Below are 24,687 nucleotides of genomic sequence, written 5' to 3' on the forward strand. Positions count from 1 at the left end.
ATATATTTTTTCAAGTAAATGCAATACGCTTGCGTACCGTATGATTAAGTTTAATTCACTTTATATTTTCTATATTTTTCTACTTTGACTCTTGCTGCTCTAATACTGTAAATCCCCCCGCTGTGGGATTAATAAAGGATTATCTTGTTTTAAATTGTACAACACCCCTGGCTTGTATGTTCCTGTATGTTACTGTTTATAACCCCATGTTAACGCTTTTTTTTTTCTGTTCCTCTTTTAAAATAAAAAAAATTAAATAACATAAATAGCCACGTGTGACCAAGCGCCAAAGGAGGGGGGGTGGGGGGGGGGTACCACAGCGTGAGCGCGCACGCACAGTGTGGAGCGCTGGTCGGGCGGCACGTTACGTATCCACTCTCTGACAGACTGTGTGTGCCGACTCCGAGCCCAGACCGCTGCCCTGCCTCTGACTCTTGGGGGCAGGTGTGTGTGACACTGTGTGTGTGACAGCGTGTGGGTGTGTGATTCTCTGCAGCGTTTGGACAGATTTATTTTACCCGTTATTGGTTTTATACACAAACACCGCCATCATGTTGTGGACAGCGAGTCAAGCCTTACGGAGGTTCTCCACGTCGTCGGTGAGTATCGCTGCATGTGTCGCCCTTTCTGCAGGAGTGTTGTGTTGCATTGATACAAATATCGGTGGTGACACGGGGACTGGGGCTCGGTGCGGGTCCCTTAGGATCACTTCAGCTCCTGGTCGCCACGAGTCGGCTGGGAGTGTAACGTGATGGAGTCCTGTGTGAGTGCCAGGGTGCCACGTTAGCCCCCCTCTGCCTGTACTGTACAAGCTGGGGAGGAGTTGCATCAGCAAGGCAGCTCCTCGCCGTGGACAGTCAGCGGCTTATCCTCCCACAAGACCGCAACACAGCAGCAGCCGTCCCCGCTGTTGGTAGACAGGGATCCTGCAGGAGGCAGCTGCTTGGGATGCATGTCTTTGAATGCATCACGGAGCACGTTGCACAAGGTTGCACAGTAGACCGGAGACGGCCCCTCGTGCGCTTTGACAGGACCATTCATCTGAGGAGCTGAAACCTGAAACTTGCTTCCTTCACATGTGCTGCTGCACTCAAACGCATTTGAACCTGTCACTGTGGGTGAGCAGTGCCTTTCCTATCTCGTAGACTGGGAGGCAGGGCAGTTTTACTTCTAAAGCACGTCTAGGTTGCAAAATGATAAAATGAAACTAGAATAAAATGCAATGATGCTATGATCTTGTAAAATAGCTCAGTTAAAGGCAGTTGTAAATAACGTTTTCAAACTGGTTTTAAAAACTGCAGTGGATGGAGCACTCCCCAGACCAGTGGTTGGTCTGGGGAATTGGTTGGACTGGTTGGTTCCAGTGCTCTGCTTCATATATTGACTAAAAGCTGTTTCTCCATGTTTAGCCGTTGCCCTGGGTACCACTAGCAGACCACTCTTCAGTAATCTCAGATGTTTCCCAGGGATTACCATATGCCACTTGTGAGAATTGTCTGTATTTGGTAGCAGTTCCATTCTGAGATTTAAAAATGAGCAGTAAAAACTATTTTTAGTTTATATATATATATAGATATAGTTTGTCAGCTGATCTGTCAGTTCAGTCTTTCTGAAAGCAGATACCAACAGTTTGCTGTGTGGCTGGTTTTCTCTGCCTTTAATCTTTGAAAATCACATGAAGAGTTAATAACTTTGAGTCGTGCACTGTTGGTCGGATTAAAGAGATCTGAAGATGTTACAATGGGAGAAAAATTTAGAAATAGTTTGCTGCAACTTAGGCAGTTCCAAGACCACCAATTGTCCGAGAAGGGGAACAGGGACAGAGAGGGAGTTTTCCACTGACCAGGAGTGGTCAGTTAGTGCAGGTCTGGGACTGGGAAATGCTGGTGGGTATAGGCCCGTGGATGTGCCATCACAGATTGCCTGTTGTTCAGTCCAAGAGATCGTTTTGTGCAGTCTTTAAGGTGCTTTTGATACCGGTCCTCAGCTGCTCCTCCAGCAAACTATCTAGCGAGGCACCAACATTACTAAACCCCGTTTAACGGTTTAGTCTCATCGTGGCTGCCAAGGCAATTCAAAGGCCCCACAGAATTTAATGCAGTCAATTATCTTTAGTACATTTATGTTTATTACATTCACCATCAGGTTGCTCAAAGAGCTAGGAGACCATGGACAAGCTCTGCGCCAGACTATTAATGAAACATCATAGACTGCAAAACGCTGCAGACAATAGCCCGGGATCAGGAGGAAAGACCCCAACTGGGCCCCAAAAGTTAGGGACACACACACAGGTCTGATTGGCCTTTGGTGGGCCTTGTGATCAAAAGGCTGAAACATGAGATGACACTAGGTCCACAACTGATGATATGTCTCCTGGTGGATGCTAGCATCTGCTAGTGATCCCTGGTGATTGGCAACTTATTATTAAGCTAGTATGGAAGACCTGTAGTTTACTCAAGCAAAGCTGAGGACTCAGCTCCTGGATTGTGAGCCCAGTGCCAGCAGACTTAACCTGCTCTGACTGAAGCAGCTCAAAAGACAAATGAGTGCCGTGTTTCGGTTCTGTTTCACAGAAGGTTATTGAACTTGGATAGTGACAGAAGCATGGAGGTGATTCAATTTTTATATTTCTATATGTAGATAACCACCACTTTCTTAGCTTTACAGTAGGTGATACTTTCAAGAGACATATTCATGTCATCTGAGATACTTATACTGGACCTTACTTTCCCCAGCAGGGGAACAACATGGTTTTCTTTAAATTTATAATTAATTTCTCATCCCATTTAGGACTGAAGAATAAAGGATACTGTACTCCCTGGCAAAGAGGAAATGGATAACCAATTTATGAATACAAGTTTGGGAAAACTGCATTGGTTTTGGTCTTGTATTTATATAGCGCTTTTCTAGTCTTGATGACCACTCAAAGCGCTTTACAGTACAGTTTTACATTCACCCATTCACATACACATTCATAGGGTGCATCTATTATCAGCACTTTGTTATTCTATGGGGGGCCATTCAGGGTTGAGCATCTTGCCCAAGGAGACTTCGGCATGCAGATGGGTCAGAATGGGCATTCACACTATGCTCCTCATATATGGAAAAGAAGATACATATTTTCCCTCAAGCAGTTGAAATCTCTTCTAAGCAATGTTTTATGTAATGAATGCACCTATTTCTCTTCATGTAATCTTCTTACGTTTTTTTCTTGAGTCTATTTTAGCTAGATTGTTGATTCGTACATTTTGTACATTTTTTTTTACATGGCCTGTTTTGGATAGTATTCACAGGGAACCACTAAGGATGAGAGCTTTTCCTGCGGAAATAGAGTTCTCTGTATAGCAGCACCCCATGTGAAGAAGCTTCAGTGCAGATGAGTAGGAACTGAGGTGTTTTTTTCTCCTGTTACAGCATTATTACCAGAATAAGCTCAAACTAGCTATAATTGGCCAGAGCCAGTTCGGCCAGGAGGTGTACAGCAACCTGAGGAAGCAGGGTCACAGAGTGGTGGGTGTCTTCACTGTGCCGGACAAGGATGGCAAGGCTGATCCCTTAGGTGAGTAAACTCTCATTACCTCTGTGATCACCTGTTGGTGCTTTGTTTTTCTCCCTCTTCTGTGCATCGCTATACTGCATGCACTTTTACTGTCTTCCTACTTCTTCATTTAGCTTTTTTTTGCTGATTGGCGATCTGGTCTCTGTTTGTTGGCATCTCATAGCCAGAACAAACCACTGTCTGAGTTCATCCATTAAACTGATTCTTTAAATCCTTCTAAATCCCTCTGATTAACTTACTAGGCAACCAAAGATTTTAGATAAACAGTGTTTGGATTAACATTATTTCCAAATGAGTCGGATCATGGTAAAATGTGTATTTTTTCCCCAGACAAAATGTGTTCATAGTACAGTGTATTCGGTACCAAACAATCTTTGACAGATTTGTTGTCTTACATTTGATCATGTCGCTTCTGCTCAAAATTAAACTCGGTATTGTCCAAACTGGTCACATCAAATCAATGAAACTCAGTCTTTCTATTTTTTAACCATGACCCTGAAGGTGATATTTAGAACAAGATGTTCCTTAAAAAGAGCTTGTGTGGGTTGAACTAGTCGACAGCTCAGTTATTCCAATTTTCAGATGCAGACTACTAATGTTTAATCATCAATTGTGAGTTAGTGTTCTTTTGTTGTGGAGGCTCTGCATATTTCCTGACAATGTACATCATAACATGTAGGTGAGATGTGCTTCAGTATTGTCCATATCTTTTATTTGAAGCTTAACACAAAAGAAAAAAACTTGGCACACAAATCAAATCTGTCAATTTGTATAGCCCTTCAAAAAATTTAGAAACCTCAGAGAGAGCCACATGCTAGGGCTCTGTCTCCCAGGACGTACAGAAGTGCAATAGTCAACAAAACAATAATATTTACAACATCAATGAGAGAAGACGATATCTAACATATTTTGAGACGTGTATCAATGTATACAATAGAAAATGTCTGAGTGAAGAAGGGATCGGCAAAGATCAAGGTTTTGCCAATAATGGTACGTGAGTGCAATCTAGTTGTAATCATCCACGATCAGCTGCCACCACGATCCCGATCAACATGCAGACATATAATCGTTCTTTGTATTTCTTTTAATTAACAATTAAATACATGAATGACTTATTCTAAATATAAATCAAATAGAAACTCTTTAGATTGGCTTTAATATCCATATTAATACTCATTGGATATGAATACTCAATAATATTGCCTAAATCCTATTTCCTGGTCTGCTTATTAGTTTGTATTGGTGTTTGTCATCTTCACTGACCTCACTGATGATGTTGTCAACATCTGTTAAAATTGCTGAATTTAAATGAACATTTATTTAATGCTGATTGTCTTTACTTGATTACTTGAACACAAACATATTTTGAGAAAGAAAATGTTAATTCTTTCTTTGATTAAGTAGTCTCTTTTATAAGCCTACACTGTATATGTTACAGATTTCCTTTTAGATATGGGCCCAATTAATTAGTTGATCATTGAATTAGTCTTTCACTAGTTTTGTACAAAAGCCATCAGACGTGATGGAACTTGATGATCCTCTATCCTCATGCGGTTTCATCACAGGCCTGTTCTTAGGTAGATATGTGTTGACTTGAGAGGCCTTTATTATGTGTCAGCTGTGGGATAGTGGATTTATCCTGCAGGGAGTGGCCCCATGTGGCCTGGAGACGCAGCTCTGAAGTGCAAAGTTGGGACTGCACACATTGGTATGATGCAATCTTTGCAGGAAGCATCATCAGCAGCTTTTCAATCTCCTGAGTGTGCAGGCAGTATTCATATTTCTCCTTTCCTTCCTATCTTCAACATATCCCTGATGTGTTCCCTTGATTTTCGATTTTTATATATTAGTTTTTTGCATTTTAGCACTTTAACAACCAGGGGAGACTCTGTAATGTGAAAGTAAGGGCTGTAGTTTTTTGTTCTCTAGCATGCAGTGTATTTTTATTCAGTGAAGATGGACTATAGATTTAAGTACACACTGCACTTCCATAGTTAACCAAATATCTGCTAACTAAAAAAAGTAAGTGAAGTCTATTGGAATGGTGTTGGTGTGGAAACAGAATGTAGCAGGACTCGTCAGTCAAGTGTCAGATAAATATCAAAAACATCAGAGAAGTGTTATCGCCTGATCTGAAGTACCAGTTCCAACTGCACTCAGGGTTACCATGGTGATTTTAAGGGGTTATACTGAACTAGACATTTCACTAAACATGACATTTCATTTGTTGTTTGTCATTGGACACAAACTTAGTCAGCTGAGAGTTTATTCAGTGCATGTGTTAAGGTTGATTGATGCTGGATTGGATCAGCTGGAGGGGACACTTTAAACTCTAAGATGCTGGGATGATGTGGGCATCTGTTGAAGTTAACAGCTACACAAGCGTCACTAGATATGTTAACTGGCCAATCATTAACACAGTTGCCTGTTTCGGCTTTAAAGTCAAGCACATACTTCTCTATCCAAGAACGCAGCTCTGACGGGAGAGCACTTCTGATTGATTTCATTTAATTTTCAATCTCTCCCTCCTTCCTGTTTTTGTCAGACCTAAACTGTTCACATCAAAACATGATTATATTCTTCAAAAAAAAAGTCAGCATTAAGGTCAAATATGGTTGGTAAGGATTTTAGCTTAAGACTTAATATCCCTGTGATAGAGGAAGTGAATGAAGTGAGAGATAATGAGCCTGCAGCCTTCTTTATCAAATATCAACTCTCCTTTACTCTGATAGCGGTGGCGGCAGAAAAAGACGGGACGCCGGTGTTCAAGTTCCCACGGTGGCGAGTCAAGGGGAAACCCATCCCAGAGGTGGTGGAGGCCTACAAGGCGGTGGGCGCCGAGCTCAACGTCATGCCCTTCTGCTCCCAATTTATTCCCATGAATGTCATCGACAATCCCAAGCACGGCTCCATCATCTACCACCCCTCCATCCTGCCCCTGCACAGAGGAGCCTCGGCCATCAACTGGTGAGAGAAAGGGGAAGTGGCAGCTAGCGACGGGATCACTTTACAGTCATGCTATTGCTAATATTAAACCGTTAACCTGCAGCATCTCTGCTTTCATTACTGTTTCAAAGGTAAATCTTGGGTTGGTGTTTTGACGAGGTTGGAAGAAGAGGGGAAGATGTGGAGATGACAGATAAACTGTCTTTGATGCTAGAGTGGGCAGGTCCTGATGAAGGAAACATTAATATAGACAGTACTAACACAAATAAACGAAGAAATGTAGAAATAAACAAATACACGTATGAATACATCAATCGCTGTTTTATAATGTTGGCGGTTTCAGTCCTCTGTTTAGGACAGGAGAAAAACCTTAAATAAAACAATGATGTGGAAATGTTATATTAGATTGTGATTAAAATAAAACATAGAAAATAAGAAAAAAACTGAAAAGCAAAGCCATGAAGCACCACAAGTAAAAGGTTGATCAAACCAGTTTCCTCTAACTCTGGGTTTTTGCTGCCACAGTCTGGCTTGGTCTGGTCTGACCTGTAATCTGTGGTGGATAACGTGGGCTCGTGTCAGCAGACCTTAGATCAATATTGCTCAGTTTGTCAGTGGCATTAGTTAGTAAATGGGATTCTTCTTCACTGCAGTTCATCATTTAACATTATTGTGTAACTGTCACATGTGGCTGCTGATACGTTTATCCAGTTTTTTTTCCTTTTGTCAATGGCATCTATGAAGCTAAAGATAAAGGTAATTTGTATAGTTTAAGGTCCTGTTTGCTAGGTCAGAGCAGAGGAGGAGGGTTTGCTGCAGTCTGTCTGGCAGGAGGTTTATACCAGCTCTGTTTGACCTCCTTGTTAAGTCGGTTTTCTTATCAGCCCCTGGTGCTTGCGTCTGCTCTCCACCCTTAATATCTCTCTGAAAAAAACAGCTTCCATTTGTTGGCGGCTGTGAAAACACAGCTTTAACAATTATTTTTTTTGTTGAAAGGATCTGAAGCCCTGCCACCTCTCTATAAGTGACCATTGACTCCCAGAGTAAACAAGGCTGTAAAGACATTAGTGTAAGAGAATACAAAATACAACATTGACTGAAAGAATAGGTCCTTTTTACTTTATTATTCTGTCCTACCCAGAGTTGGATGAGAAATTAAGAACACACCCTGTTAAACTGGCGAGAGAAAGCAGTTATCTTAAGACAGATTATAAGAGAACCAGTTAGGTTAACTCTGAGAAAGTCTTAATGCCAAACTAAACAAATGGTCTAACGGCTTCAATTCTTGTGGACAGACGTGAGATTAATATCGACCCACTCGTCTTAACTCTCAAACTCTTCTTTTAGATTCAATATGTTCATTTAAGTTGGGGGAGGTTCCTACAACATCTGCTGAGATCAATTTGACTTGTAACATGGAAATAGTAAAGATACCCACATCTGCAGTTTGACCAATGTGAACTTTCTCTTGCTAATCACAATGTAATAAGAGTGTAGATATCTTCAAACAATATTGGGACCATCTATAATATGATTTCAGTTTAATGTATATTTCCTACAATGGCTGGCCATGGGCTTTTACATAATTATGTGAAATGATCTAGTTACCTAATGAGCACCTATGGTAGGTGGCTTGTTTTTCTCACTGTCTATCAACAGGTTGATTTTCACCTCTTATCGCTTCCTTATCTGCTTCTTCTCCATTTATTCAGGTTTATGGCCAACTCTACATCCCTGTCTGCTCTAAAAAAATAGTATGTTATGGCTAAGCTCAAAGTGTGTCTGTGTCTGTCACCAGGACCCTGATCCAAGGCGATAAGAAAGCTGGTTTCACTGTGTTCTGGGCCGACGATGGATTGGACACTGGACCTATCCTGCTGCAGAAGGAGTGTGCAGTTGAGCCCAATGATACCGTGGACACACTATACAACCGTTTCCTTTACCCAGATGGCATCAAGGCTATGGTAACCACCTGGAGTTTGATATTGGGTCAACATGTCCTTTTTATTATCTAAGAATTGTAATCAGGAGTTATAGTTATTAGTCCATATTCTTAACCATTGTGGCCAGTTCCCAGACTTGGCCTATTCTGCTAAAATCTAAGTCATATATTTTCATGAAAAACCACCTGTTGCACTGCTGACAGAGATGCCATTCTCTGCTCTAGGTGAAGTCGGTTCAGCTCATCGCTGATGGAAAGGCCCCTCGAGTTCCCCAGACAGAGGAAGGAGCCAGCTACGAAGGTATTCAGAAGAAGTCCAATTCCAAGGTGAGAAGTCTCATTCTACTGTATCATGATATGAATATGTTGTGGATCCTTATGTAAGCCTCTCATAGGCTACAGGCTAATTTGACTGTTAGCTGTTTTGTATGGTAGCATGCACCACTGAGGCCAAACCCAAATTAACATAAATGGGCCTCCCTAAGCCAGAGTGGGAGCTGGTTCCACAGGAGAGGAGCATGGTAGCTGAATGCTCTACCTCTGATTCTACTCTTATAGACTCTAGGAACCAAGTTAGCCTGTATTAAGTTAGCAGAGTGATCATTTGGGATAGTATGGTACTGTGAGCTGAACAATGGACTTTGTTATATTCACTAGTGCAGCGCCCATTCTAAAGATGGCTGTTAAGAGGTGCCTGTTTGCTTGGCCTGTGGTAATGCTGCAGAGCTACTTCAAAATTCGTCTTTGTCATTAGCAAGTCCTCCTCAAACAGTTCAAATCAAATCAAAGTTTATTGTCACATGCACCATATAACTTAGCATCATCAGAGCAGTGAAATTCTTATGACCTGGCAGGCAACATCTATGCAGTAGACCGGCAATACAAGATTAAAAAAAATAAAATAACATATAACATAGTAACATATAACATATAACATATAACATAGTACAACCATTTAAATCTAAATGAAGGGCTAGCAGCAGTTTACAGGGTGAAGGAATGAGGAATATTAAATTAAATATTATGCATATATTTGTAGTAAGTAAGTAGCAAGTGTAGTTGTATGAATGAGGGAGCAGAATGTACATGGTGATGGCGACTGTTTAGTGGGTCCGTGTTTCTGGTTCAGAAGCCTTACGGCCACGGGGGAAAAGCAGGTTATGAGTCCGGTATTCCGTGCTCGGATGATCCGGTAACGTCTGCCAGACGGCAGCAGTGTTAGAATTCCATAGTCTGGGTGGCTGTGGTCCTATATGATGTTCTGTGCTTTTCTCAGGCATCTTGTGTTGTAAATGCCTTGCACGGAAGGGAGATGGCAGCCGATGATGCGCTCCTCTGTCTTCACCACCCTCTGCAGGGTCCTACGATCAGCAGCAGAGCAGCTACCATACCAGGCAGTAATGCAGGCTGAGAGGATGCTCTCGATGGTGCACCTGTAAAAGTTTGTTAAGGTTTTTGCAGCCATGCCAAACTTCTTGAGTCTCCTCAGGAAGTATAGGTGCTTTTCGACAGTTTTGACCGCCGAGTACGCTTGTCTGGACCAGGTAAGGTCATCTGTGATGAACACACCGAGGAATTTGAAGTCGGAGACTCTCTCCACTACAGCTCCGTCGATGTGTATGGTATCGCGACCCATCCTCTGCAGCTTCCTGAAGTCCATGATCATCTCCTTGGTCTTGCAGACGTTGAGAGACAGGTTGTTATCTTGGCACCATGTTACAAAGCCCCTTACCTCATCTCTATAACCGTTCTCATCGTTGTTAGAGATGAGACCCAGGATGGTAGTGTCGTCTGCAAATTTAAGGATGATGTTGGAACTGTGTGTTGCCATACAGTCCTGCGTGTACAGGGAGTACAGTAGGGGACTTAGTACACAGCCCCTGAGGGGCCCCGGTACTCAGGATCAGTGAAGAGGAGGTGTTCTCACCACCTGGGATCTGTACAATATACTGTTACTTTTCATTAATTTATGTTGGACATTGTGTGCAGAGCTGGTATATGTGCAATGACTGATTTATCAGTTTGATATGGTGAAAGGAAAATAATCAAATTATCAGAATGACCTGGCGGCAACTTTCTTAAGCAGTTTGATCCAGTTTTTTAACACTGCTGTAGTTAACCCAAGAATGTAGAGGAGGACTGTTCAACTTTAGGATGTTGAATTTTGAACATAGGTTCAAATCGCACCAAATTGGACAGTGAGCTTGCCAGGGCCACTAAGAATACACATGTCAAGTGCGAAGCTGATACGATGAAAGAGTTATATATATACGTTCCACATACAGACAGACTAACAGTTTGTGGAAATAGTAGGTAGAATTATAAAACCTACAAATAATGATTTGTGATTTAATGTCTGTTAAGTCAGTAACTCTATTATACTGGAGATTGATTCTCAGTCTTTAGTGTTCATTTCATCAATGTCAGTAACAGCATTTGCCTTTATCTTTTCCCCCCTGATGTATTACTGTAAATCTCATGTCTTTTCATTGTTTCATATTTATTTCTCAAATAAGTGAAACAAATAAACAGCTGCCTTGGGAGCACACCACTTTCATTCAGTCAGCAGCATGGGAATTTTCTGTTAGCTCAACATGTTGCCCAGAGCCAAATATGTATCAAGTGAGCAAGTGACGGGCGTTGACCTTACCAGTAGAGTGATTGCTGTGGTGCTGATCTCAGCTGCTCTCAGGTTTGTCACTGACTGTGTGTCTAAATGTTCTATTTTAACTCCACGTGTTATTCAGCTAGTGGCAGCCAGCTGTTGGGCTTCCCTCTCATTCCCAGAAATTAAGTTGAGCTGGTCTGAACATGTTAACATGTTTACTCTGTCTTCTTCTTGTCTAACAGGTCAACCTGGCCCAGCCAGCTGAGGCCATCCACGACTGGATACGCGGACATGACAAAGTCCCTGGTGCCTGGACTCTCATTGGTGGTCAGGTGTGTTTCCCGGAACTCACAAGCAAAAAAAAAAATAGGACACTAAGTGTCTATTGCAAAGTTGAACGGACAGATTTACAGCTGACATTCAGCTCCTGGATCTACAGTACTCACCTTGCTTATAGTGTTCACAGTTTGATTTATAAATTGTTCTGGCTTCTTTGCTTATCAACAAGTCATTTATAAATAAAATATCCATTATTTTCCATAGAAGTGGTATTTTAGGAGCTTAAAATAGACCCTAGAGCATCTTATGTCTCTTAAGAAGTCATTCTAAGATAAAGCTAGTTTGGCATTCATTGACTGCACAATAATAAAAGCAAAGAAGTCTCAATGCATCCATATAACATTTCTGACTGTGTTCTTCCTCAGTCTGTGACCCTGTATGGCTCGTCTATGTTAGGGGGGGCGGTACCAGCTGGTCAGCCCCTGGAGATCGATGGAGCATCTCAGCCTGGCCTGGTCACCAAGAACGGGCTTGTCCTACATGGAACTGATGGGAAAGCTGTGAGTATCTTGGCAGTTTGTCACTGTCTACTCTTGTCTTGTTGCTGCACTGTATCAACTCTGTGTTTGGACCTCAGCTCCTGGTAAGGAGCCTGCAGTTTGAAGATGGGAAGATGATCCATGCGTCCAAATACTTCTCTTCTGGAGACAGTGCCAGTGTGGAGCTGACTGATGATGAGAGGAAGATGGCAGAGGAGATAAAGGCAAGTAAAGCATGAGAATCTCTAACCTAGAGTTGGACTTTGACTGTAACATCTCTCTGTTTTAGTAACTAAAGCAGGTTTGGATACTGTGTAAAATGTATCTTTTAAACCACAGAACATCTGGAAGGGTATCCTCAGCAATGTCTCAGCCATCGAGGACACCACAGACTTCTTCAAGTGTGGAGCTGCCTCCATGGATGTGGTCAGGTGAGAACCATAAAACCTCTATAATATCCTTGATATAATAATTATAATCATATTTTAATGTTTATTACTTATATTAAAATCTTGAATAAGATTTTTCCTTGAACATACTGCAACAAGTAGCTGTATGGCAGCCCCACAGCAGTGTCTGAGAGACCGTTGAGCGGCCAACACACAACTAAATCATTCCAGTATTAACTAGAATCAGCGCCTTATAGTTGTGTCCATCACATATCGACCAAATTATAGTCAGTTCATCCTTGAGTCCAAGTGACTATTTGTGCCAAATGTTTCAACTTCTTTTAAGGTCCCCGTTTTTCTTGACTGATACTGAGTAGTTGAAACTATATTGAATTAACCAAACAGCTGAGGTTTCCAGAAGCTTAGAAAAAAGTAGCTTTGGTGTTGACAATCAACCCCTGACATCAAGGGATAATTGAGCTGAAATATGGAATTATTAATCTTAAAAAAAACTCTAAGGACTTACTGCGTTGCTTCAAGCCTTGGTGAAGGTTGGTGTGTTTCTTTCCAGGCTGGTGGAGGAGGTGAAGCAGAAATGTTCTGGTGTGCAGCTGCAGAGCGAGGATGTGTACATGGCCTCTACCTTCCAGGACTTCATCCAGATGTTTGTCCGCAAGCTGAGAGGAGAGGACCAGGAGGAAGAACTGATTATCGACTATGTGAGTCTGAGCGCCACTTGTTGTTGTGGCAATATTCCCTGCACATCCCACATTCCCTCTCAGGTACTCATAATAAGAATAAGAATAAGAATAACTAAGTCTGAGTTGATACGGTAGGTGACACCTCTGTCCCCTGACAGCTGTTGTTCAGGAAATAGAGTGGGTTGTAATGTTCACTAATTTAAAGGTTGGTAATTTGATCCTTGGCACCTCCGGTCTGTATTCTAAAATCTCCTTGGGCAAGATACTAAATCCTGCATTGCTGTGCCGATGTATATGTATGTTGTATAGAAGTGAATGGGTGAATGCGACTTGTGCATTAAAGTGCTTTAATAATATTGGAAAACATGTTCCTGTTGAGGACCTCAGACTTAGATGTGAGATGATAAGAGGAAAGTAATTCAGAACGTTTGGGGCCACGAAGTGCTTTAAAAGTCATTCATTCTGTCATGGATTCTGTGACAAACTGGCAGAGGTGTAAAAAGTACTGAAATATTGTACTCAAGTAAAAGTACCTTTACTTTGATGAAATTTTACTCAAGTACAAGTAAAAGTACCCATCTAAAAATCTACTCAAGTAAAAGTAAAAAGTAGTTCATTTAAAATGTACTTTAAGTAAAAGTTACTTATTTACTTCCAACAACTTGATGGGGGCCACTCCTATACAGTGCAAAAAAGGACAAGGGGTCATAAATCCAATCCAAAAACAGTTATTTTTAATTAAAGGAGAATCTTTACAAATATAAGTGCAATGACATTAAACATGTCAAACATTAAACATTAAACATGTCAAACATTTAACATGTCAACACAACATTTAAGAACTTTTGGGAGGACATGTCAAGACATGAACCACATGACAACTAAAATAAAAAGTTGAAATGCCGCTGTCCCACTGTATATTTAAACTTTTGGTTAAACTTTGGTCCACCTTTAGAGCACAAGTCTACAAACTTCTTGTTGAGTTTGAGCAGCAGCTGATTTTCAAGGTGAGTAGAGCTCATCCGGGCTCTTTGCAGTGAACAGTATCCAGCACAGGCGGCAGAGGCAGGTAGGCCAGTATTGAGTTTCAGGCAGTGTTGTGCATGAACGAGTTCAAAAGAACGCGTTCATTGAACACGTTCATTTTTATGAGAACGTTGAACTAAACGAAATTTAATGACAAATATTGAATTTGGACGGTGAACACATTCATATTATCTGAGGTCTAGCTAAAACGTTACGGAATGTTTTCCTTCTACTGAGGAGAGACGCTGTCTAAATCGAATGCTTGCACCATGTCGTTGCGATCGTTGTTGTGTTTATTTGATAAGCAATGCAGTCTTGGGGGGGGGGGCGGCCCTGTGTAATGCAGTGATTCTCAAACTGCGCGGAGGCATAACATGTGCGCGCGCGACCGGTAGGGGAAATGTGGGGCGGAACTAATATTCAACTAATGTTTCGACGTCTGCATCTCTTTAACGGCGGAGCAGTAAACAAATCGCTCTTTCGCCGGAGCCAGGAGTCGACAACCCGCGGCTCTTCAGCCGCTCTGCAGTGGCTCCCTGTGCAGTGTTGTGCGTGTCGCGCATATTTTTCGCGAAAAGTGAACTTTACGATCAGTTTTCATATGTTGAACGTGCACGTGAGGGAACGTCATCCACTCTATGCAGCATCTTCCACTGCAGTGAGAATTGCCTTGCGCCTTGAACTGTTTTTTACTCAGTAACGGATGTAATTTCCAATGTAGCGAAGTACAATACTTCAGTCAAAATCTAGTTAAGTAAAAGTAAAATTACCCATTTCAAAAGCTACTCAAAAAATTACAAAGTACACAAAAAAACTACTCAATTACAGTAACGTGAGTAAATATAATTCGTTACTTTACACCTTCTTCAAACTGTGTGCCAATGTAGAGAGAATAAGAGGAAAGTAACAAAAATCTCCTTTATAGGAGTCTAGCTGATGCAGTTTTAACTAATTGAGGTATAGTTTCCTGGCTGCAGGTTATATTATACGTATCTAAACAAGAAATGAAAGCATGTATGATGGCTTAAATAATGGAAGCAGGATAGGACTGGTCTATGTTACTGACTTGAATCTTGACGTGTAGATTTGAATCAAATAATACACCAGATTCCTGACAGAAGACTTGATTGGGGTTGATTCTAAATGATTTTAATTATATATGCACATTGTCAGGAACTGATATGTATCTCACTTTTATCTGGATTGAACTGAAGGAAGTAAGCAGACGTACAAGCTTGGGGGGGTTTTATTGGGACATATATTTCTGTATTATCAGCATCAGCATTGTAGTCACGCCTATCTCACCTGGTAAGAGTATATATAAAGGAAAGAAGAATTGGTCCCACATTGGAGCCCTGTTGAACCCCATAATGTTCAAGGGAGGGTATGAAATGTGCTCACCAACAGAAACAAAACATTTGTTGTTAGACAATTAGGAGAAGGGCCAATAATACTTTAGATAACAATAATAGAGAGATCCTCTACATTGTAAGTGACACATATTCTATTTGTATTCTGTATTGTACCCAGGAAACTAAGGACGTGAACAACATGACAGTGAAAATGCCCTACCAGTGCTTTATCAACGGCAAATTTGAAGATGCAGAAAACGGGAAGTCCTACAATACCATCAATCCTACGGACGGATCTGTGAGTGAGCTCAGTTCAAACATGCAAACACACATCAAGATGCTTCTGAAGACCAGTCTGATGCACAAACGGACTATATGTGACCATCATGTCCTTCACCCAGGTGATCTGTAAAGTGTCTTATGCCTCAGTGGGGGATGTGGACCGGGCAGTGGTGGCAGCGAAAGAAGCATTTGAGAAGGGACCTTGGGGCAGGATGAACCCTAGAGATAGAGGAATGATGCTTTACAAGTAAGTAGCTCCATCTAGAGGACAGCAGTGAGACTTACACTCGAACTCCAGGCCATCAATTATTCAAAAAAAGATTGGAACTGTTTTGTGATGCATTATGTGGAGTGTGGGAAATACAATATAACATGTGTAATGGAGGTTTTCAAATGAGGAGAGTAAGATAAATGGTGAAGGGTCTGTATTCATAAAGTGTGTTTCTAGTCTTGATGACCACTCAAAGCGCTTTATAGTCCAGTTTATTGCCATTAACACACAAATTCATACAGTACATGTATGGGCAGCACTTTTCCTATGGGGTTCAGTATCTTGTCCAAGATACTGGGCGAGAAGAATGTATAGTTGATTGCAGTAGTTACTGTAGTTCAGCTGCTTATGGAGGCACTTAAGGAGCTTTAGCTTCTTCTTCTCTGAAATGTAACAGCGTCAGATATAAATTCACAGAAATGAAAAAAAAATGTTTACCTCAAAGCTTCCTGCATCCAGCTTGGTGCCAAATTTCACCAGGTGTAAAGTCTGGGGGGATCCTCATGTTTTTAAGTTTCCTTAAGTTTCCCAGTGTTTATTGTCTATACATCCATGCCCAGCAAACAGCAGCTGATAATAGATGTTTAACCTACTCAAGTTGCAGTTCACAGTGTAACATTACATCTTTAAATCCCCTTCACAACCTGTGGCCTCTGACCTCCTCCCCCAAGGCTTGCAGACTTGATGGAGGAACACCAGGAGGAGCTGGCCACCATCGAGTCCATCGATTCAGGGGCTGTGTACACACTGGCCCTCAAGACCCATGTCGGCATGTCCATCCAGACCTTCCGCTACTTTGCCGGCTGGTGCGACAAGATCCAGGTTGGTTAACATTCAACAGGTTTTTCGCGTTTGCACAATGTGAAAGTATTACATTCATCAATGGTGAGACACAGAGACTCTTGTTCGCCTCAGGGCAAGACAATCCCCATCAACCAGGCCAGGCCCAACCGCAATCTGACCTTCACCAAGAAAGAACCTCTTGGGTAAACCCACCTATCTATAAATCGGTATTCATTTATTTATATGCAGGAAGTTGTACTGAAAACAGAACTGTCTGTGTTTCTTCTCTGATAGTGTGTGTGCCATTGTCATCCCATGGAACTACCCTCTGATGATGTTGGCGTGGAAGAGTGCAGCCTGCCTCGCAGCTGGAAACACCCTTGTGCTTAAACCGGCACAGGTGAGTACACCATATAAACACACAACATAAATACCCCCACACACATATAAAACACAGTTCAGAAGACATATACGCATAAGGAGGCAAAGGTTCACCATGGAATTAATACATTTAATGAATGTCACGTACGACCTTCCTCCTCATCTTGTGTCTAGTTTAATGCCGAGGGTCTTTATATCTTCTATTATTTTCAGGTCACTCCACTGACAGCACTGAAGTTTGCTGAGCTATCAGTTAAAGCTGGAATTCCTAAAGGAGTCATCAACATTTTGCCAGGCTCAGGTAGAACAAATGCATTACCATTTTTTTTTTTTATCCTTGATGTCATTTGGTCAAAGAAACATCAGAGATGTTAGGTTAGGTTGGGTTAAGATGTAGGGTAAATGTGACTGATCCCACTGTAGATGAGATGCTTGTTCACAGAAAAGAAGAAAATTCTGCATACAGGGTAGACGTCTGTAATGACTGCTGTCAGTAAAGAAATGATTTCCCTTCATCTTCATCAGTCAGTTGGGCACAAAGAGGTAAAACAGTCACTGTGTTGACTTTTATGTCTGGAAGGGAATAACCTTAACTTATGTACCATTCTAAATGCACAATATAAAATATAATAAGTTCCATGTGCAGATCAAACCAACAGTGAACATCTCAGTAACATGTACTGTGTGTGTATCTACAGCCTCATGTATCTGACTCCTCTGAGACAAAGAGCTAAATTGTTTCCACAAAACTGTTAAAAACGCATCAGTGACTTTCACTGTTGCACTGGGTGACATGTTCCTTCATCACCATGAACACACACCCAGTCTCGCTTCCCCATAGACCACAACACCAAATATGGATACATTGCCACTGAAAATAGTCCCCCATTAAACCCACGATTCTCCCCAGTTCTTAAAGCTGCTTTCAGACATGCTCTGAACTCCAGATAATCTTCTGACATTCTCCAAAGGGGCTGTATGTGAGAATGCAAATGTCCAAGTAAGAGGCCCTGGACTTCCTCTGGATTTTACTCTATCAGTGCCCTTGTACAAAACGGAGAATGTCAGAATTAACCCATGTAAGAAAACAGCAGGAGATACTCTTCAGAATTTGGGCATGTTGGGTATGTTAATCTCGTTCCTAATATGAGATAGAGGCAAAGATTAAATAAATAAAAAAATTCTAAGAATACATATGCTTTTGAGGTTATGTAAAGATAACATCTTCTGTAGGAGACAGTGGGCTCAGAACTGAGAGTCTCTGACTGAGTCGGGAAGCAATGAGAGGCAGTTTGGTTGATGTCACCTTTCTGTGACATTTATATGTTGACTGTATGAACATGCATCAAAAGTTGGTAGAAACAGAAGAAGTGCTTTCATACTTCTGACCCATCTTCCTAATACACCCCTCCTAATCCCCTGCTTTCGTCCAGGTGGCATGGTGGGACAGCGTCTGTCCGATCACCCAGACATCCGCAAGCTGGGCTTCACCGGCTCCACACCTATTGGCAAACAGATCATGAAGAGGTACAACCTAACTAACTCGTTGCTTTATGAGCTGAGTTGACTGTTCCATGATTCTTCACTCTCTCTCTCTCTCTCTCTCTCTCTCTCTCTCTCTCTCTCTCTCTCTCTCTCTCTCTCTCTCTCTCTCTCTGATCTCTTGCTGCAGCTGTGCTCTAAGTAATCTGAAGAAGGTTTCACTGGAGCTGGGAGGGAAGTCGCCGCTCATCATCTTCAGTGACTGTGACATGGACAAGGCTGTTCGTATGGTGAGAGAGCTCTGCTGTCAAAGAGATGTGTCCATACTAACTTGCGCATTTTGGTAATAAAGGCCACTTTACAGAGTTACAAAAAACAAGGACAGTAAGTGATAGTAGAAGTGCCTGCTGGGATAATAAATAAACCAGTGGTTAAAGCCTTGGTAAACTGGTGGAGTTTTTTAGAAGTGTACTCTTCAGAGATGGGGCATTGCAGATCTCTGCTTGGACAGAGTTCCAGTGGTAGGGGTCGCCAAACCTAGCTGCTTTCTGACATGCACTGAAATCCTTCGTATTTTCTACAGAGGAGGTCTATTTGCGAACGCAAATGTTCGAGTGAGAGCCTCCGGAGTTCGTGATAGATGCTCCCGCTGGACTCACCGTCAGTGAGTGGGGGGATTGATGACGCTTCTAATACGCGACAGACACTAAGATATCAAATATAAAGAATATCTCCGGATGACAAAGATGTCAATCAAATTTGTTGTGATACGAGCTGCTGCCTGTGTCGAAAATCATGTCTCAATCATGATTGAATACGTTACATTTACCTTTGTCCGCTTTCACCTGAATCCTGCAGTGGATTTGTTATTGTTGTGAACGCGTCTGAGCAGAGAATCTCCCGCTATGTTGTTCATGTGTGAAAGGCCAACTGCGGTTAAATTCTAGACCAAATTCATGTCTGACAACGGCGTTAAGGGCAAATGTGAATAAACAAAGTTTTCAATCTGTTTAAAAAAAAATAAGATGGATGGAGTTAAGATCATCAGGCAGTTGTTTCCAGTCAGGGATCAAACATAGGTTAATCCTAAACAAGTGACACATCCACATCTATAATTACATTACAACAGTGTGGATCAAATACCATTCTGTTAACTGTGTGTGTGTCTGTGTGTGTCTGTGTGTCTGTGTTTCCTCAGGGAATGAGCTCTGTGTATTTCAACAAAGGTGAGAACTGCATTGCCGCTGGACGTCTGTTTGTGGAGGAGTCCATACACGATGAGTACATCAGCCGAGTGGTGAGTGAGAAACCACCTCCTCTGGGAATGATGTAGCACACACACTCCAACACTTGCAGATACATTTACCAGTTGTTCCTCTTCCCTCGAAGGTGGAGGAGATCAAGAAGATGAAGATTGGAGACCCTCTGGATCGCTCTACAGACCATGGCCCACAGAATCACAAGGCCCACCTGGACAAGCTGCTAGAGTACTGCGACATTGGAGTGAAGGAGGGGGCCACGCTGGTGTACGGAGGCAGACAGGTGGACAGACCAGGTGGGACGAATACAGAGTCTCTGGGAGTGTCCGAAATCACTCACTTATCACTATATGGTGGTGTCTGAATGTATAGTGAAATGTTTTCATTCCCTATATACTACACTCATTGTTTACCTTAATGAATCATGGAAAATAGAGTTTTTCTGTTATCTGCTGCGTCCCTGTCTTGAGATGTGAGAAACAGAGAAGCTAATCTGGTTCCTCTTCCGATCTTCTGTAGTATAAGTTAATCATTTATATACATATTTTTCCCTCAGGTTTTTTCATGGAGCCCACATTGTTCACTGACGTGGAGGACCACATGTTCATGGCCAAAGAGGAGTCCTTTGGCCCCGTCATGGTGGTGTCCAAATTCAAAGATGGGTAAGTCAAGAACAGAGCATCTTGCTGTGGCGCTGTTGTACTATTTCGCTCGCCCACTGCATTCTCTGTCCTCTTTGTCCAAATCACAGCGACGTGGATGGCGTGCTGCAGAGAGCCAATGACACGGAGTATGGCCTGGCGTCCGGCGTGTTCACCCGTGACATCAACAAGGCCATGTATGTGAGCGAGCGGCTGGACGCTGGAACAGTATTCGTCAACACCTACAACAAGACCGATGTGGCTTCACCTTTTGGAGGCTTCAAGCAGTCCGGTTTCGGCAAAGACCTAGGTGAGACATGGGGGTCGGGTCGTCTGCTGGTTCTGCTGTCCACTGCTCTTTGAAACTATGTGAAGCCTGATTCATTCAACTAGTCAACTCTGACTGATAAATGTTTGTGCTCTGTCTTGTCCACAGGAGAAGACGCTCTCTTGGAATACCTCAAGACCAAAGCAATAACTGTGGAGTATTAAGCTTCTCTCAGAGAACTCTGACTCACATCTAGGGAGGAAGGGACTCATTGGTCTGCTTCACTTAGACATCCAGCGTCATTCAGTATTGCTTCTGGACATTGTGTGTGCGTGTGTGTTTGAGGGTGTGCTGTGCGAGTGAAAGGAGTGCATGGACAGTTTGGACAATGTGCCTGTCTGTCCTAAGCTTTCTTTGGGAAATTCACATTACGGATGATGGACATGCCAGGATATATCCACATAAGAACCATAAAAGCCTGAGCTGGACGCTGCGTCACAGAGCTGAGGAGCCTCTGATTATACCGTCAACATTTAGTGTGTTTCACTTCAAAACACAGTCACACAATTCCACCTGAAATCTATTTTCAAACACTAGCAACAGCTCTTTATAGAATTTGAAAAATCTCTAATTTTACGCTTTGGAGTACCTTTGTAACTTCTAAGAAACAAACATGGATCTGACCATGAATGCCATCATGCTCACACAGGACTTCAGTGGCAAGCTACATAACCATAGAAAATAAACCAAATAGGAACTCAGAAGTGAGGCTTCTATCATAAAACTACCAGTGCTTTTGACAGAAAAGATCCTCCGCAGTGGGAAGGCAAGGCTCAAGCTAAAGCTGAATCCATGATTCACCAATGTTGACTGTTAAAAGAAAATCATCCTGGCTCCGAGTTGACTTATTAGCTTTTTTGTTTTCAAAGCTTTGAACTCATTATTAATCATTAGTTCATTGTTAAATGTGACCAAACGTTTGTTAAAGAGCCAATAAGTGGACTTTGAGCTAGGAGTAAATTCAAAACCAGGTTGAACTACAGTTTCTACACCTGTGACCACATATCAACCCTGACATGCTGGAGAACCTTTCATGTTTTATGGATCTTCTACTCCTACTGTATCTGTAACAAGATTCTTATCAGTTTTTTTAAGATATATATGTAAAATAGATCTCCTTAAACTTCCCATATTTTTAATGTGGTAGTTTGACTGAAGCCCAGAAATCACTAAATCTGGCTCACTCTGAAACTCACGGTTACTTCTAATCATTAAGCCATGTTTGTATAGATTAGTCAATTGCATGTGTGACCTCCAGGCTGCTAGCATATATAACAACGACAGTCGAACTACTAAAAACATTTGCCCGTCCGTCTCTCTCCCTCTGTGTGATGGACTATATACGGATATTTTCCGATTTTGTTATCGTCCTCACATGCAAAAGACTTATAGCAACGAGCATCGACAACTCCAATGAAGTATAACAATGCTTTGTAAAGGTGCAATCTCTCTATGTTAATGTTGCACAGTACTGCAGTGTATGGGAGACAGTCTACCCTCTGGATTGAGAATAACGCATCATCGGAAAATATCTTCTCCCATAACGCGTATAATATATATGCAGCAATGACGAATAGGAAATGTGTTTTAATACATTTTCCAGTTTATAAGCTGATAAAATTGGAGCTAACTGGTCTTTTAGAATTTAGCAGTGGGACCCGTTTAACACCTTGGTTCAGTTAGGCTAACCCTCTACTCTGCTTCCCTGTAGTGAGGGTCAGGTCTTTAAATTGACAAATAACCATTTCCAAAGTCAATATAATCTAACACTTACACAGTATGAATGATGTGAGGGATTTTTGGCATTGTGATATGACTCACTGAACAAAATCTTAATGAGTTCAAACTGACTTCAGAAGAGAACCACTTTTTTAGACTGATTTGCTACCCTGTTGTTATGTTTGCCCACAGTTTACTTAACCTTTTAAGTGAGGAATTCTCCAAAGTTCTGTAATAGATCATCTTTATTTCTCGTCTCAACTTTGCTTCCAGGGCTATTTGGATCTGCAAATGTAATTTCCACTGCAAAAATGCATGTACAGACAAATCTGTATGGTGTTAAAACACTGACTTGTCATTACATTAAGCTCTTGTCAGATGTTTGCATTTAATCTCTGCCACTTTTTTACACCGTGTCCTTGCAGCTGTCTATTTCCACATCCTTAACTTTCCACATTAATTTCTTCCATTTGTCAAATTTGATGTTTTGTAAATATTTTTTAACAAGCAAAAAGGTAAAAGAACTATCAGATATATTTTTGACATTGTATTTGTCAGACAGAGGAAAACTATATGTTTTAACACTAAATTATATTCACTAAAGACCTAGATGTTTTTATGCATCTCAATTTGAAGTTTTCTATTTGTCATATTTTGTTCGTGAAGGCAGCAAGGGCAACAGGAGCAAGTGTTTTCTTTCTCACTCTTATCCCCAATAAATAGTCCACTTTCAGCCGGTGATGACACACAATGTTAAATAAAGGTCAATTTGAATTTTCTGTGTGATGTTGCTGTTAAATGAAAAATATACTAACATTCTATAATGACACTGCTCTTTCCAGAACTGCTGTACTAACTCAGTATTTGCTGTTATGAGAGATCCTTGTTTACAGTGTGTTGTGGGAAAACATGTACATGTATACTGGTAATGCTATTGTAGCATTATGACCGAACTTGATATGCACATGTCAAAGGGAGCACCAGCTCATATTGGAGCCAATTGACACAATTAAATTGATCTGTCTTATCTCAAGCTGTGGCTGGATATGTTCTCATATTCAAAGACAGTATACTGACTACTTTCTACTAACAGGGATAACTGCGATGACACTGAACAATCTAACAATGGAAAAAGAAGCAATGTAGTCGGTTGCTAAGTCTGACACAAAATATGTCAAGGTATGTATGTGGTTGTAATGCTTAGAGATTTAAAATATTTTAACACTATTAATATAAATCCAGCCATCGATACCAGAATGTGAGTGAATGTGCTTAGCCTACTTAGATCAGAGTTGATGAGCTGATGCTAACCCAGATGAGTAGGCGGTGAGTTTGTAACCTTGAATCTCCTGTAGGTGGGAAGTCATGGCCATAGAGGTTCTGCCAGCAGTTTCAGCCGTCAGGATTAAGGTCTGCCAGCAGGCTTACCTTATGAGCACTGTAGCTTTTTGTTCAGGCAAAAAGTTGGAGCATTTGTGATATGTTGTTGGCAAAACAAAGCTTCTTGCATAACTTTGCTCTGAAACCTCCAGATCAGTAGTTCTAAACTTTTTTCTGGAACAGTGGCCCCCTATACCGTATCCAGGTCCCTTATGTCAACTGCATTTCTTCTGAGTAGTCAAAACACAAAACCCTATTATCTAAACAACACTGTAAACTGGCAAAACTGTTCATCCCGGTAAGACACACTTTGCTAAATTAAATCACCCATTTTGCAAAACTGCATTTATAGTTAAATACATCTGTTTGGTGGTAAAACACTCATTACATTCAGCTCTGGTCAAATGGTTTACATTTAATCTGCCACTTGTTTACACCATGTCCTTGCAGCTGTCTGTTTCCACATCCTTAACTTTACACACTAATTTCTTCCATTTGTCCAATTTGGTGTTTTGTAAACCAAAATGGACAAAAAAGGAGGAAGAACTAGCAGATAACTACAGGGGCAAGCGTTTTCTTTCTCACTCTTTAGAAAAAACTATCCAACAATAAACAGTTTTTAAGCAATGATGACACACAATGTTAAAGTTTAATTGGAATTTTCTGTGTGATGCTGCTGTTACATGAAAAATACAACAACATTCTATAATGACCCTGCTCTTTCCAGAACTGCTGTTCTTATTCAGTATTTGCTGTTATGATAAATCCTTGTTTATAGTTTGCTCTGGGAAATACATGTACATGTATACTGGTATTGCTA

The 24,687-nt window shown here is 41.4% G+C and overlaps 1 protein-coding gene across 1 annotated transcript; it reads left to right on the top strand.

Annotated features, from left to right (window-relative positions):
* Nucleotides 1-356: 356 nt before the first annotated feature.
* aldh1l2 (aldehyde dehydrogenase 1 family, member L2) lies at nucleotides 357-23,520 on the top strand. The gene is made up of 23 exons (XM_053414904.1): nucleotides 357-599; nucleotides 3,415-3,559; nucleotides 6,292-6,526; nucleotides 8,304-8,469; nucleotides 8,673-8,774; nucleotides 11,298-11,387; nucleotides 11,760-11,894; nucleotides 11,972-12,097; nucleotides 12,213-12,304; nucleotides 12,834-12,981; nucleotides 15,520-15,639; nucleotides 15,743-15,870; nucleotides 16,566-16,716; nucleotides 16,810-16,880; nucleotides 16,972-17,077; nucleotides 17,272-17,359; nucleotides 18,492-18,585; nucleotides 18,731-18,830; nucleotides 19,739-19,837; nucleotides 19,930-20,095; nucleotides 20,356-20,461; nucleotides 20,551-20,750; nucleotides 20,877-23,520. The coding sequence occupies exons 1-23, from the start codon at nucleotides 552-554 to the stop codon at nucleotides 20,930-20,932; spliced, it is 2,772 nt and encodes a 923-aa protein (XP_053270879.1). The 5' UTR covers nucleotides 357-551; the 3' UTR covers nucleotides 20,933-23,520.
* Nucleotides 23,521-24,687: the final 1,167 nt, after the last annotated feature.

Source organism: Pleuronectes platessa, chromosome 22 (genome assembly GCF_947347685.1).
Source record: "Pleuronectes platessa chromosome 22, fPlePla1.1, whole genome shotgun sequence".
Lineage (NCBI taxonomy): Eukaryota > Metazoa > Chordata > Actinopteri > Pleuronectiformes > Pleuronectidae > Pleuronectes > Pleuronectes platessa.

Coding starts and splice junctions, on each gene's coding strand:
- aldh1l2 (XM_053414904.1), top strand. CDS start 552: ATGTTGTGGACAGCGAGTCAAGCCTTACGGAGGTTCTCCACGTCGTCG. Junction 15,871..16,565: donor AGAGGAATGATGCTTTACAA/GTAAGTAGCTCC, acceptor TCCTCCCCCAAG/GCTTGCAGACTTGATGGAGG. Junction 18,586..18,730: donor GGCAAACAGATCATGAAGAG/GTACAACCTAAC, acceptor CTCTTGCTGCAG/CTGTGCTCTAAGTAATCTGA.